Raw genomic sequence first — 14097 nt, forward strand, 5'->3', positions numbered from 1 at the left:
CAATGATGGGATCTTTTCTTTTTGGAGCTTGTGTTTTAAATATTACAACTGATCATTTTGCTTATTTATATTTTCAGGAAGGATAGCAGCAGGCAGTTATCTCTGTCAGACTTATTCATGTGGACACACCAGTGAAAGGCATAAGCTTTTTCACAGTATCTTTTGGTCAGATACTGTTGGTGTGGAAGCTATGGTACAGACATATTTCTTCCTGTCGTTTCCATAGGACTCGGTTGAAGATCACATTCTTCACAGTTGCAGAAATATACCAGAGCAGAATCACTTTTCTCTGCAACAGTGGATCTGCCTGCTGTTCTATGCATATGGGGGTAGGGGGGGGGGCACAGGCAGAGGCTGCTTCACAATATGGGAGGTTGTGGACGAAAGTACCTGGAAGAGAACGAAAGAGAATCAATCTCGGACCAGTTCAAATTTATGTTTCACAAACCTGACAACATGAAATTTTGTGAGGACATTATGTACAAAAAAAATTATTTGCCATATTGTGAATGTTGTACTGTGTTAGTTTTTTTTGTCTCAGAGTAAAGCTCTATAAAACTTTGATTATGTGACTTGGTGTGTTTGCTTTCTCATTGATCACTTAATAATTTGACTTATACTGTAGATATCAAGAGTTAGGGTAGTATTTAGTGGTACTTAGGTATTCCAGCAGCACAAGAACATAATTAACATAGACATAGAACCAAACAGAAAATTAATGGTGGTTAAGAATACAACTAGTGAATAATACAAAAGAAAAAATAACTGAAACAAATATAAAGAGAAAGAGCAGTGCAATAAAGTCTAAATGAAATGATAATGAAAAAGCAATGAAGTACTCTGAATAGTACATCCATCCATCTATCCATCCATTGTCTTCCTCTTATCCGGGGTCGGGTCGCGGGGGTAGCAGCTTCAGTAGGGAGGCCCAGACGTCCCTCTCCCCAGCCACTTGGGCCAGCTCCTCCGGAGGAATCCCAAGGCGTTCCCTGAGCTGCCACCTTACTGTGGTGGTGGGGTTTGAGTGTCCCAATGACCCTAGGAGCTATGCTGTCAGGGGCAGACAGGTCCTAAATGAGGGACCAGACAAAGAGCAGCCCAAAGACCCCTTATGATGAGCAACATAAATGGATCTCGTGTTCCCTCGCACGGACGCCGGGCTTTTACGCATGGAGCCCGGCCGGGCACCGCCCGAAGAGGAGACATGGGTCCCCCTTCCAATAGGCTCACCACCTGTAGGAGCGATTAAACCGGAAATGCATACGCAATTTTATTTTGAAATGTGTCCCTTGTATTTCCAGGCCTGACATTGGAGCCTGCAGTGGCAGGCATAGACGTCATATACGTAGACGCCCCATTGTACGCTGCCGGCCGCTAGGCCGACGTGCCTACAGGGCGGCCATCTTGGGTCAGACCACAGATCAGACAGCTGCTGTCAGAATGAATAGGAGGCAGCTCAGATCTCATTTTAATCGTATGTTCAAAATGCTCGTGACCTTTCAGACAGATTACATATATTTATTCAGAACCAAAACTATTTAAACTGAAGTCAAACTGGATGAAAAATGTACACGCACTTACATATTTTGCAGTTACATATTAATCTAATATACACACAAATTACACACATAAATCTCTCTTTCTTTCTTCATATATATATATATATATATATATATATATATATATATATATATATATATATATATATATATATATATATATATCTATATATATATATATATATATATATATATATATATATATATATATATATATATATACGGTATTATTTACGGTATTAAAATAAAGCCAAACGGTGCTACTTCCCCTGTTCATGTGTTTTCGCTGCTGCGGTCTCTCTCAGCTGTTTCTTTGCTAAGTTTGTGTGAGAGCTGAGTGGGCGGGCCAGGCTGAGCCTGCGTGCTGATTGGCTGGCGCCGCTGAGCCATGTACGAGAGGGGAGGGGGAGCGGGAGAGTGCTGTCGTGACAGCGCGCTGCAGTCAGCGCGCCTGCTGACTGACACTGACTGAAAGCATGTGAGCAACATGCGTTAATGCGCGATAAAATAAATATCGCCGTTAATAGTCTAATGAATTAACGCGAAATTAACGCGTTAACTTGCCCAGCCCTAAAATATATATATATATATATATATATATATATATATATATATATATATATATATATATATATATATATATATATATATATATACACACAGTCAGTGTCAGTCAGCACTCACGGCAGCACACTTTATTTTAATACCGTAAATGAAATCAAGCTGTATGTTTTGTAAAAAGCCGGTTCATTTCAGTGGAAACACAACAAATTTATCTAAGCACGTGAAAAAACATGAAAACGTCGAGCCCCAGAAACGGAGAGAGGAGACGAAACTTCTCTCACTGCCCCGACAGACCCACATACGTCTCTGACTGAGGCGTTTCAGTCCTCCAGGGAACATCCAGGTAGATCAGTGGATGGATGGATGGATGGATGGATGGATGTTACTGGAGCCCACACATAACATGTAATTAAGACCTTGAAAGAACCCAGAACATATATTAAAAAGTGTTATTTAAGATAAGATAACATTAGCTAATCCTTTTTTTATCCCACGACGGGGAAATTTATAGGATTAAAGCAACAGGCAGGTGCACACAACACAGACAAAATTACATAAGGATTGAAATATATAAGAGGTGGATTAGCGAAAAAACACTGAACATAACATTATTATTATTATTATTATTATTATTATTATTATTATTATTATTATTATTATTATTATTATTTAATTGTAATAATAAAATAAAAACCACAAAACCCAAAAGGTCAACAGTTTCATGATACATCAAGCTTAGGGACTGGCTAATATACAGCAGGTCCAAAAAGGCCATATTTTGGCTGCAGTGCTTGCTGTTCTCTTATGAATAAAAGATCAACTAGTGCACTAAATTCAATAGATGGGTTGAAAATATCCAGTATAAAATAAGTGCTACAAATGTTACAACACTTTTGTTCATATGGCAGCAGAACATTAAAATAACAGTGCTCTTTACACTACTTTTGAATTCATTCTTGGAGTTTGTAAATACAATGCGATTAATCGCGATTAATCAGGGCGATTAATCGCGATTAAATATTTTAATCGTTGCCCAGCCCTAATATATATATATATATATATATATATATATATATATATATATATATATATATATATATATATATATATATGTGTATATATATATATATATATATATATATATATATATATGTGTGTATATATATATATATATATATATGTGTGTATATGTATATATGTGTGTATATGTGTCGGCCCCTCCTGGGCGCCCTGCTTTAGGGACCCCTTTGGGAGTCCGGGGTTATGGGTCCCCTGACCCCTGCCTCTGCGCTCGGGGAAGGTGGGTCTTTGGTTCTCCACAACCACTATCAAGCTATTTCCTTCTGGATAATTTTCACCGAAACTGGTGCACTCTCACAAACTCCCACAGGTGCTGGGTCCCAGGTATTAAATGTTCACTTATATACAGAAAGCCTATAATTTATTTCAGTTCTTTCACTTTCTTTTTTCAAGTATCACATTACACATGTCAGCTTACATAATAATATATATGATTTAGCAATGGCATCTAGATGTTATTCAATTGTATCTGTTGCTTTATGTCTGTTGGTTGTGCTGTTCTTTTTGCATCTCTCTTTCCAGGTGACGGAGCAGACGGAGAAGGTTTTATCATTCTCTCCCTTTTATCTCTTCTTTCTTTCACCTCTTCTCTTTCTTTCTTTTTCTCTCTCTTCTTGTTCTTCCTTTACTCTCCCATTCACATGCACAAATCAAGTGGAGCATTATGGCGAAAGCTGTTCGCTCCACTTGTTAAAGCAAAATCTGTCGAGCTCTATCTGGCATTGAGACATCAATTTCTGTTGCCACATTGCTAGACAGGACACTGGGGGGAAAAAAAAAAAAAAAAAAAAAAGCATTTGTTTTACCCAACCTGACTTTTTTGAGTCTATAGTCACAATAAAATTAGGTAACTTATAAAGTGACTACATAAAATATGTTCTGTTTTTGTGTCTCCAGGTTTTTACAGACCAAATATGTTCACCTGAATTGCAACGTAAACGACCACCCCCTGTTCCTTCACTCTGTGTACTCTGGTCGGTCCATTTTTCATTATGAACCACACTCCCAGCCCCCACCTGTCTGAAGGTGGGAAGTCAGCTGGAGGTAGTCTCTTCTGTAGCATGGGGCTGGGATCGGACAGGGGGATCTGCTCTCCAGACAGCCTCGCCCACACTCCCAGCCCCACTGGAGGAACACCCAGCTCCAGCCCTCCACTTCTGTTGTCGCCTGGACTTGGAGGCCTCGGACTGGGTTCGTTGGGTGAGGCAGCTGGAGGTGACTGGGAGACCAGAGAGGAGCTGAGGCTCAGGGAGCTGGAGGAAGCTCGGGCCAGGGCGGCCCAGATGGAGAAGACCATGAGGTGGTGGTCAGATTGCACAGCCAATTGGAGAGAGAAATGGAGTAAGGTGGGCAGAGAAGTTTTCTATGTTTGCTGCCCATTTTTTGTAGTAAGCCTACTGAGGGTTCGCCTGTCTTGAAAGCCATTGCTCCTTCCTATTGACTTCTGCTGTTCATGTTTGCCAGGTTCGTGCAGAACGTAACAGAGCTCGGGATGAGATCCGGCAGCTGAGGCAGCGCCTGGACACCCTTACGAAGGAGCTCACCGGTGTTCGGCGGGAGCGGCAGGAACTTGCCACAGAGAATGAAACACTGCGGCAGGAGACACTTCGCCTCATTGGGGACAGCGCAGCTCACCCTGTTACTGGCTCATCTTCCTTACCTTCCTCACCTCACCATCACGGTGCTTCTTCCTCTTCCTCCTCATCTGCCCCCCTCTCCTCCCCGGCATATTCCCTCTGTTCCTCCAAGGTAGCAACAGACTGCAAGTTTGAGGAGGGATCACCAGGGTCTCCTGAAGCAGAACCAGTGAGAGATGTGGACTTGGACAGACAGAAGGTGGGTCAGCAAAAGGTGAGAGGCCTTTTCTCAGTATTCTGTTGTTTTCATGTCTTATTTTTAGATAAATATATTTTGTATATTTAATTTTGTTTGTTTTTCTTTAAAACCCTGTGAAACATGTTTCATGGGGCAGACAGTGATTTCACTTCAGCACCTAGTTCCTTCATCTTTTTTTATGTGAATTAACAAGTTAAAGTCTGTCTTGTGTTTTACCTATTGTGCAGCTCTTTGGTCAACCATATGTTGCATTTTAAGTCCTAAATACATTAACATTTATGGTATGGTACACATAATTGAAATATTGTTGATAATCTTTTAAGGTAAAGGATATCATATAAATAATATGAACCTATTTATTACCTATTTCTGACTGGGCTAATCTTCAAAGGACTTTTCCCTAGAGGTATGAAGGATATATCTTGCTTTGCCAACAACTGAAATCTAGTGCACAAGTTAAACTTGGTCATGCTGCTCGTTACAGAGTTTTAATGTTATTTATTGAACGTGTCCTGTCTTTCAAAATGGTCTCTTGGTATGGAAATGCCTTGGTCAAAGACAACAACAAGCTGAATCGGGCAGTCAAACAGGCCAGTAAAATAAATGGTCTTCAACTAATTCATCCTCTCGATTTACATAAAAAGGCTTTGAGGAAAAAGCAATACAGATCTACAGTACAAAAATCCCACTCATGCTTTGCATGCCCCATTAACAAAAATAATCATGTATAAAAATTCTTTCATTCTCTCTGCTGTGACCTTTTTGAATAAGGAATACTTTAGTTAATCACTGCTCATACCATTGTGGGTCACACTTTATTTATTTATTCAGTCATTTATATGTGGTCTTTTATGTAAATGTGTGTTAAATATAGTTTTTTTTTTAACGCTGTTCTTTTAGATATGCCTTTTAAATTATGTGTTTTTATGTATGAACCATGGCCAGATGTCATAAACGCATCTCCATCTCAGGAAATGTGATTGGACAATAAAGTTGTCTTATCTTATTAAAAGGTGTAGAACCTCAAGTGTCATTGCATTTATTATATTTATTGTTGTTGTTATTGAGCTTGTTGGAAACAGTGAGGTTCTAAAGTCAAACAGCTGTTGAGAGTTAAGATCTGCATTAACACCACTTTGTGTATTTATCTTTGTGTGGTTTGTGTTTCGACCAGCCGAGAAGTGCAAGGAAGAGGGAAATGCTTCCTGGGGGTTGCATTAGCCCCCTTCCCCCCACCCCACACCCTGTTTGCGACATTGATACTTTAAAGCAATCTGCGATAAATGGTAAATGTTAAAAAAAATCATTAGAAATAAAAACACAAAAGAAAAAAATACAAATAGCTGAAAAATTGTAAATGGAAGATTGTCTTGGATATTTTTTAAGGGTAATGTAATCCACCCTGATAAATATCTGGATCACACAGCAGCTTAAACTAATAATAAAATAAGGCACAGCCCGGCTGCGGGCTGCTTTCTTAGCCGGAAGAGCTTTCAGGCGTTTCAAGAGTGCAAGCTGCTTTTAGTTGCTCTTCAGTATTTCTGGACTTCCTTGAAAAAGAAAACTTCTTTTCAGCCCGAGGCTAATCACTGGAAAGCAGTGTGTTCACTCAAAACTCTGCTCAAGTCCCCTTGGTTTGACCCTACACTTGAGTAGGGCTGGAGACACCCGGGATGGTCCTGAAAAAGACTGCTGCTGAAACACCCGCAGGCAGACTGAGCCAGGTGGTGTGTGGCCAAACTAAGTCAGTGAAACTGGAACTTAGGATATAGCAGTCTTTCGCTGAAAAAGCTCTCCAGCTCTGCAACAGCTGGACTGGTGCCCCCCAGGGGTGTGTTCTCTCCCCATTCCTTTCACTAAACTTTCGTTATGGTAACACATAATGACAATAAAGATTCTTGATTTTCTGCACACTAATGACTGCAAATCTGCGGAATTGTCTGTGAAATCACTGAAGTTTGCAGACAACACCACTGTCATTGGTCTGATCCAGGACAGTGAAGAGTCTGCATAAAGACAGACACATTGACACAATCCATAAAAAGGTGCAGCAGAGACTGCACTACCTGTAGCAACTTAAGAAAAAAAAGTATTGAGAATGACATACAAATTACATTTCCACAGGGTCTGCTCCTTCAGAGTTTTTAGGTGTTTTGTCAGATGTTTCTGTGGAATACTGACATATACTCAAAAGTTCATGCAACAAGTCAATATTTGCAGTGTTGGCCCTTCTTTTTCAAGACCTCTGCAATTCTTTCTGGCAACTTCAGGACCAAAACCTGACTGATGACAGTGCATTCATGCATAATCAATGCTTGGAGTCTGTCATAATGTTTTTTGTTTTTTTGTGGGCGACAGTGGCACAGAGGTCTGGGAGTTTGTCCTGTAATTGGTGGGTTGCTGGTTCAATACCCTGCTCTAACTGTCTCTGTCGTTGTGTCGTGGGGCAAAACACTTCACCCACATTGCCTGCTGGCGGTGGTCAGATGGCCCGGTGGTGCAGGGTAGCTACAGCTGGGGCAGGGTGCTATGTTAGCAGCTGTAGCTACTAACATAGCTCACCACCGTCAAGGTGTGAATGGGTGAATGACTAAAACTGTAGTGTGAAGCGCTTTGGAAGTCTCAAACTAGTTAAAGCACTATACAAGTATAACCCATTTACCCTCCTCTTGAGGATTGACCACAAGTTCTCAATGGGATTAAGATCTGTGGGCTTTCCTCTCCATGGACCCAAACTCTTAATGTTTTGTTCCCTGAGCCATTTAGTTATTACTTTCGCTTTATGGCAAAGTGCTCCATCATGCTGGAAAAGGCATTATCACCAAACTGCTCTTGGATGGTTGGGAGAAGTTGCTCTTGGAGGATGTTCTGGTACCAATCTTTTTTCATGGCTGTGTTTTTAGGCAAGATTGTTAGAGAGCCCACTCCCTTGACTGATAAGCAACTCCACACATGAGATAAGACAAATGGTAGCGCTCACCTCATCTTTTCCGAACATGTTTTCTTCAGGATTCCCCACACAATTCATCAGAGAAAACAACTTTATCCCAGTCCTCAGCAGTCCAATCCCTGTACCTTTTGCAGAATATCAGTCTGTCCTTTATGTTTTTTCTGGAGAGAAGTGGCTTCTTTGCAGATGCATTCACACCTGCCTGCACTGCTGGTGGTCCCGCAGCTGAAACAACTCTAGGACACGGTCCTGGCACTTGCTAGACTTTCTTGGGTGCCCTGGAGCCTGTTTGGCAACAATTGAATCTCTCTCCTTGAAGTTCTTGGTAATCCAATAAAGGTTGAATAAGTTGCTATGAATTTCCCTGTTGGGCCCTTTTTGTGCAATACAATGATGACTGTATGTGTTTCCTCGCAGATAACCTTGGTTAACAGGAGTCAGATTATGATGTCAAGCACCACCCTCCTTTTGAAGTGTCCAGTCTGTTATTCTATCTCAATCATGAAAGATTGATCTCCAGCCTTGTCCTCATCAATACCCACACCTGTGTTAATGGAGAAATTAATGAAATTATGCTAGGTGGTCCTTTTGTGACAGGGCTGAAGTGCAGTGCAAATGTTTTTTGGGGGGACAAGGTTAATTTTCAAGGCAAAGAGGGACTTTGCAATTAATTGCAGTTGATATGATCACTCCTCATAACATTCTGGAGTATATGGAAATTGCGATTCTAAATACTGAAGCAGCAAACCTTGTGAAAATATATTTGTGTCATTCTCAAAACGTTTTGCCACGACTGTACAAACCTCCTCTGGAGCTACTGATCATCTTTTACGCTGCTATCATTCAGTCTGTCTTGTGCTCTTCGATGTCTTTGTGGTCCAGGTCATCCACAAAACTCGACAGGTCCAAAATGCAACAAATAATTAAATCTACAGAGGTGATCATTTCACAGTGAATGTAACTTTGTTATTTCCACTTTCTGCTCCAATTGAGCTAGCTATGAACAAAACGTTATGTATTGATTTTCAACAAACACCTAATTACCTCTGTGTTATCCTTTTGTTCCTTCTCTTCTTTTCTTCTTTTTAGACATGATTCTAACTTAACTTCTTCCCTGTAACATGTGGAGTGTTGATCATGGCCAGCTGTTTGCTGTGTGTCTACTAGTGTCAGCAGTGCTCTCTCCTGGGTTGGCTGCCGCTGGGGATTTGTTAAACTGAGCTGCGCTCTCTGTTCACTGTCTGGCCAGCACAATACTGTGCACCTTATGAAAGTGTACCTTTGAACTATGCTTTATATAAGTTGTAGTGGGTTTTGCTAATTTCATGAAATAATAGTTGGCTATATATATTATTAGTTGTAGGCTTTTGGTATGAAAATAAAAAAACAAAAAGTAACTCACCCTCAGTGTGTCCCTATGAATCCACTATGCCCCTAGCATTTGCCTATAGTCAGGGCCGGCTAAGGGTTCTCCAGTGTACCACAGCGAGAGCCATTATCCACAAATGGCGAAAGCAGTGAGCAGTGGTGAACGTTCCCAGGAGTGGCCGGGCAACCAAAATTATCCCAAGAGCACAGCGATGACTCATCCAAGAGGTCACAAAAGACCCCACAATAACATCCAAAGACCTGCAGGTCTGACTTGTCTCAGTTGAGGTCAGAGTCCATGCCTCTACCATAAGATTCCAAAACATGGAGGGAGAATGTTTAATTTTGCGACAGTGCCCTTCAGGGACACTAAACCTGGAAGTTACCATTACTATATGGTGCACATAAACCCTTAAAGTTTCTCAAATTTTCTTAAAATCTGGTCCGACTTACATATAATTACCGTTATTTTTACTGACCGATTTTATGTGATACAATGCGCTCAAAAGTCTGTTAAAATGTGTAAGTACGACTTGCGTAAGAAACGAAATCGCTCAGCTCAAATAATATTTGGAGCATGACGGTACACTGTGTCACTACATGATCGGACCCCTGAGGAGTCTACTAGACTGCCTGAGTGTAATGTCTAAGCTAGAAGTGCATTCATGTAAAGACCCCCACAATCTCGGGTATAGTTTTACTCCGTGGATGTCTGGCCTTATGTTAGAAACAGCAGTGTAGTCCAACTACTCTGTCTACCAGACAGAGACTTGATATAGAGCTGTGTATGTGTAGGGGCAGAGAGTTCTGATGAAAATCAACAAGAGGGATCATATTTCTCCAATTTTAGCTTCCCTTCTTTGGCTTCCTTTTAAATCAAGAATAGAATTTAAAATTCTCCTTCTAACGTATAAAGCCCTTAATAATCAAGCTCCATCATATATCAGAGCTCTGATTACCCCGTATGTTCCTAACAGAGCACTTCGCTCTCAGACTGCAGGTCTGCTGGTGGTTCCTAGAGTCTCTAAAAGTAGAATGGGAGGCAGATCCTTTAGCTATCAGGCTCCTCTCCTGTGGAACCAACTCCCAGTTTTGGTCCGTGAGGCAGACACCCTGTCTACTTTTAAGACTAGGCTTAAAACTTTTCTTTTTGACAAAAATTATAACTAGAGTGACTCATGTTACCCTGAGCTACCGCTATAGTTATGTTGCTATAGGCTTAGGCTGCTGGAGGACATCAGGGCCTATTTTTCTCACTCTGCTGAGTTCTCCTACTGTTCTCCAGTTTGCATTGCTTGTTTTCATTTCAGCTTTTAATTTTTGTTCTCTGTCGTTATTTTTCTTCATAGTAGGTACACCTGGTCTGGCGTTCTGTTAGCTGTGACATCATCCATCCATCTAATGTAGAACAGATTACTAGATCAATGTGTGCTTCTGTGCTTTTTTGTCTCTCTTATTGTGTCTCTGCTCTGTCTTCTCAAACCCCCAGTCGGTCGAGGCAGATGACCGTTCATACTGAGCCCAGTTCTGCAGGAGGCTTTTCCTCCCTGTTAATGGGGAGTTTTTCTTCCCACTGTCGCTTCATGCTTGCTCAGTGAGGGATTGCAGCAAAGCCATGGACAATGCAGACGACTGTACCTGTGGCTCTACACTCCTTCAGGAGGAGTGAATGCTGCTTGGAGAGACTTGATGCAACCTACTGGGTTTCCTTAGATAGGAAACTTTTTGACCAATCTGTATGATTTGACTGAATTTGACTTTGTAATGTGCCTTGAGATGACATGTATTGTGAATTGGCACTTGTTACGACCCAACTCGTCTAGGGGGTAGGGGGAAGTAACATTTAGAGCCAACACGAAAAAGTTTATGTAAAAACGTAACGATTTATTGTTTAGTTGGCTTTAGGAACTGTTTAGAAGCAGTAGAGCTTTCTGAGCTATCTAAAATTTTAGCTTCATCTAAACCTTCTACCTGTATGTTAGACCCAATCCCAACCAAGTTGTTTAAGGACATATTCCCTTTGATCAGTGGCACTATTTTAGACATGATTAATCTATCCTTAGTAAATGGATATGTACCACAGGTTTTTAAAGTAGCTGTTATTAAACCTTTACTTAAGAAACCTTCTCTTGATCAAGATGAGTTAGTAAATTACAGACCTATATCTAATCTTCTTTTCTTATCTAAACTTCTTGAGAACGTAGTTGCTAATCAACTTTGTGAACATTTACAAAGTAATGACCTACTTGAGGAGTTTCAGTCAGGCTTCAGAGCTCATCATAGCACTGAAACAGCTCTGGTGAAGGTCACTAATGATATTCTCATGGCCTCAGATAATGGACTTGTGTCTATACTTGTCCTGTTAGATCTCAGTGCTGCGTTTGATACAGTTGATCACAATATTCTCCTACAAAGACTTGAACATACTGTAGGGATTAAGGGGAAAGCATTAGGCTGGTTTAAATCTTATCTGTCAGACAGATTCCAATTTGTTCATGTTAATAATAAATCTTCCTCAAACTCTAGGGTCACCTGTGGAGTACCACAGGGTTCAGTCCTTGGACCAATTCTCTTTACTATATATATGCTTCCGATTGGCAAAATTATTAGACAGCATAGGATTAATTTCCACTGTTATGCTGATGATACTCAGCTATATTTATCCATAAATCCTGATGAATCCAATCAATTACTTCGACTGCAGTCATGTCTTGATGACATCAAAAGCTGGATGACTTTAAATTTCCTGCATTGAATTCTGACAAGACCGAAGTTGTAATCTTTGGGCCAGAGTCCTCAAAAAATAAACTTCTTAACCAATCACTTAATCTCGGTGGCATTAACCTGGCCTCTGGTAATAAAGTTAAAAATCTTGGTGTTGTTTTCGACCAAGACATGTCATTTAAATCCCATATTAAACAGGTTTCCAGAGTTTCCTTTTTTCACCTCCGGAATATCGCCAAAATTAGAAATATTCTGTCTAGGAGTGATGCTGAAAAACTAGTCCATGCATTTGTTACTTCAAGGCTGGACTATTGTAATTCTTTACTATCAGGAAGTCCACAAAATGCAGTTCAAAGTCTTCAGCTGATCCAAAATGCTGCAGCAAGAGTTCTGATGAAAATCAACAAGAGGGATCATATTTCTCCAATTTTAGCTTCCCTTCATTGGCTTCCTGTTAAATCAAGAATAGAATTTAAAATGCTTCTTCTAACGTATAAAGCCCTTAATAATCAAGCTCCATCATATATCAGAGCTCTGATTACCCCGTATGTTCCTAACAGAGCACTTCGCTCTCAGACTGCAGGTCTGCTGGTGGTTCCTAGAGTCTCTAAAAGTAGAATGGGAGGCAGATCCTTTAGCTATCAGGCTCCTCTCCTGTGGAACCAACTCCCAGTTTTGGTCCGTGAGGCAGACACCCCGTCTACTTTTAAGACTAATCTTAAAACTTTCCTTTTTGACAAAAATTATAACTAGTGGCTCATGTTACTCTCAGCTACCTTTATAGTTTTACTGCTATAGGCTTAGGCTACTGGAGTATATCAGAATCTAATTTTCTCACTCTATTGAGTTCTACTGTTCTTCAATTATGCATTATATGTTGTCATTTCTGCTTTAACTTTTTGCTCTCTCTCTTTTTCTTCATAGTAGGTACACCTGGTCTGGCGTTCTGTTAACTGTGACATCATCCAGAGAAGACGGTTCACCCGCTATTACCATCTAATGTAGAACAGATTACTAGATCAATGTGTGCTTCTGTGCTTTTTTGTCTCTCTTGTTGTGTCTCTGTTCTGTCTTCTGTAACCCCCAGTCGGTCGAGGCAGATGACCGTTCATACTGAGCCCGGTTCTGCCGGAGGTTTTTCCTTCCCGCTAATGGGTGGTTTTTCTTCCCACTGTCGCTTCATGCTTGCTCAGTATGAGGGATTGCAGCAAAGCCATGTACAATGCAGACGACTCTCCCTGTGGCTCTACGCTTCCCCAGGAGTGAATGCTGCTTGTCGGGACTTTGATGCAATCAACTGGTTTCCTTATATAGGACATTTTTGACCAATCTGTATAATCTGACCCAATCCGGATAATATGATTGAACTTGACTTTGTAAAGTGCCTTGAGATGACATGTTTCATGATTTGGCGCTATATAAATAAAATTGAATTAAATTGAATAGGAACAAAACGGGTAAAAACAAGAAATACACCCCCAAGGGACAAAACACAATCTAATAACAAAAGAAAAAACCCAGAATGACTTAAGGCCACAAGAACTGATGTGTTGATGCTGGAAGTATCAACACTGAAACAAACCAAAAGGCAAAAGCAAAACAACATCAAACTAGTAGCACAACCAGCCTATTATAAGACTATAGGTTTCTTATAATAGGCACAAGGTTCTTTATGTTATTGGATTTCTTACTTTGTGTTCTTTAGATGCATTTTGTGTTGAATAACTTTCTCTCCCACTTTGTAAGGACATGGAGCTACTGGAATCAGTCTTGCATGGTGGAGCAGCTGGTTCAGACACTCAGGACACCTGGAATAGCCGTGGCACTAGTTCAGCTGGCTCACGCTCATCCTCATGTTTGGGCCGTCAGGAACGGAACAGGCAGCTGTGGGAGGACATGGGCACAGTGGAGGAAGACTCCAGCAAGCTCAACGCCTTGCAGCTTCGGCTTGACGAGTCTCAGAAAGTCTTGCTGAAAGAGAGAGAGTAAGAAGGGACCAAAGCTAACTGTAGGGGA

The 14097-nt window shown here is 40.8% G+C and overlaps 1 protein-coding gene across 3 annotated transcripts in view; it reads left to right on the forward strand.

Annotated features, from left to right (window-relative positions):
* ccdc102a (coiled-coil domain containing 102A) overlaps positions 1 to 14097 on the forward strand; it is a 102868-nt gene that overhangs the window by 28748 nt on the left and 60023 nt on the right. For 2 of the 3 annotated variants that reach the window (XM_021312341.2, XM_012855610.3), the window contains exons 2-4: positions 4101 to 4549; positions 4668 to 5054; positions 13828 to 14066. In XM_021312341.2, coding sequence (XP_021168016.2) covers positions 4196 to 4549; positions 4668 to 5054; positions 13828 to 14066 — 980 coding nt within the window. In that variant the 5' untranslated portion in view covers positions 4101 to 4195. The remainder of the gene's footprint in view (positions 1 to 4100; positions 4550 to 4667; positions 5055 to 13827; positions 14067 to 14097) is intronic. The other variant, XM_021312343.2, reaches the window with a different exon arrangement.

This window comes from Fundulus heteroclitus, unplaced genomic scaffold, assembly GCF_011125445.2.
Source record: "Fundulus heteroclitus isolate FHET01 unplaced genomic scaffold, MU-UCD_Fhet_4.1 scaffold_57, whole genome shotgun sequence".
Lineage (NCBI taxonomy): Eukaryota > Metazoa > Chordata > Actinopteri > Cyprinodontiformes > Fundulidae > Fundulus > Fundulus heteroclitus.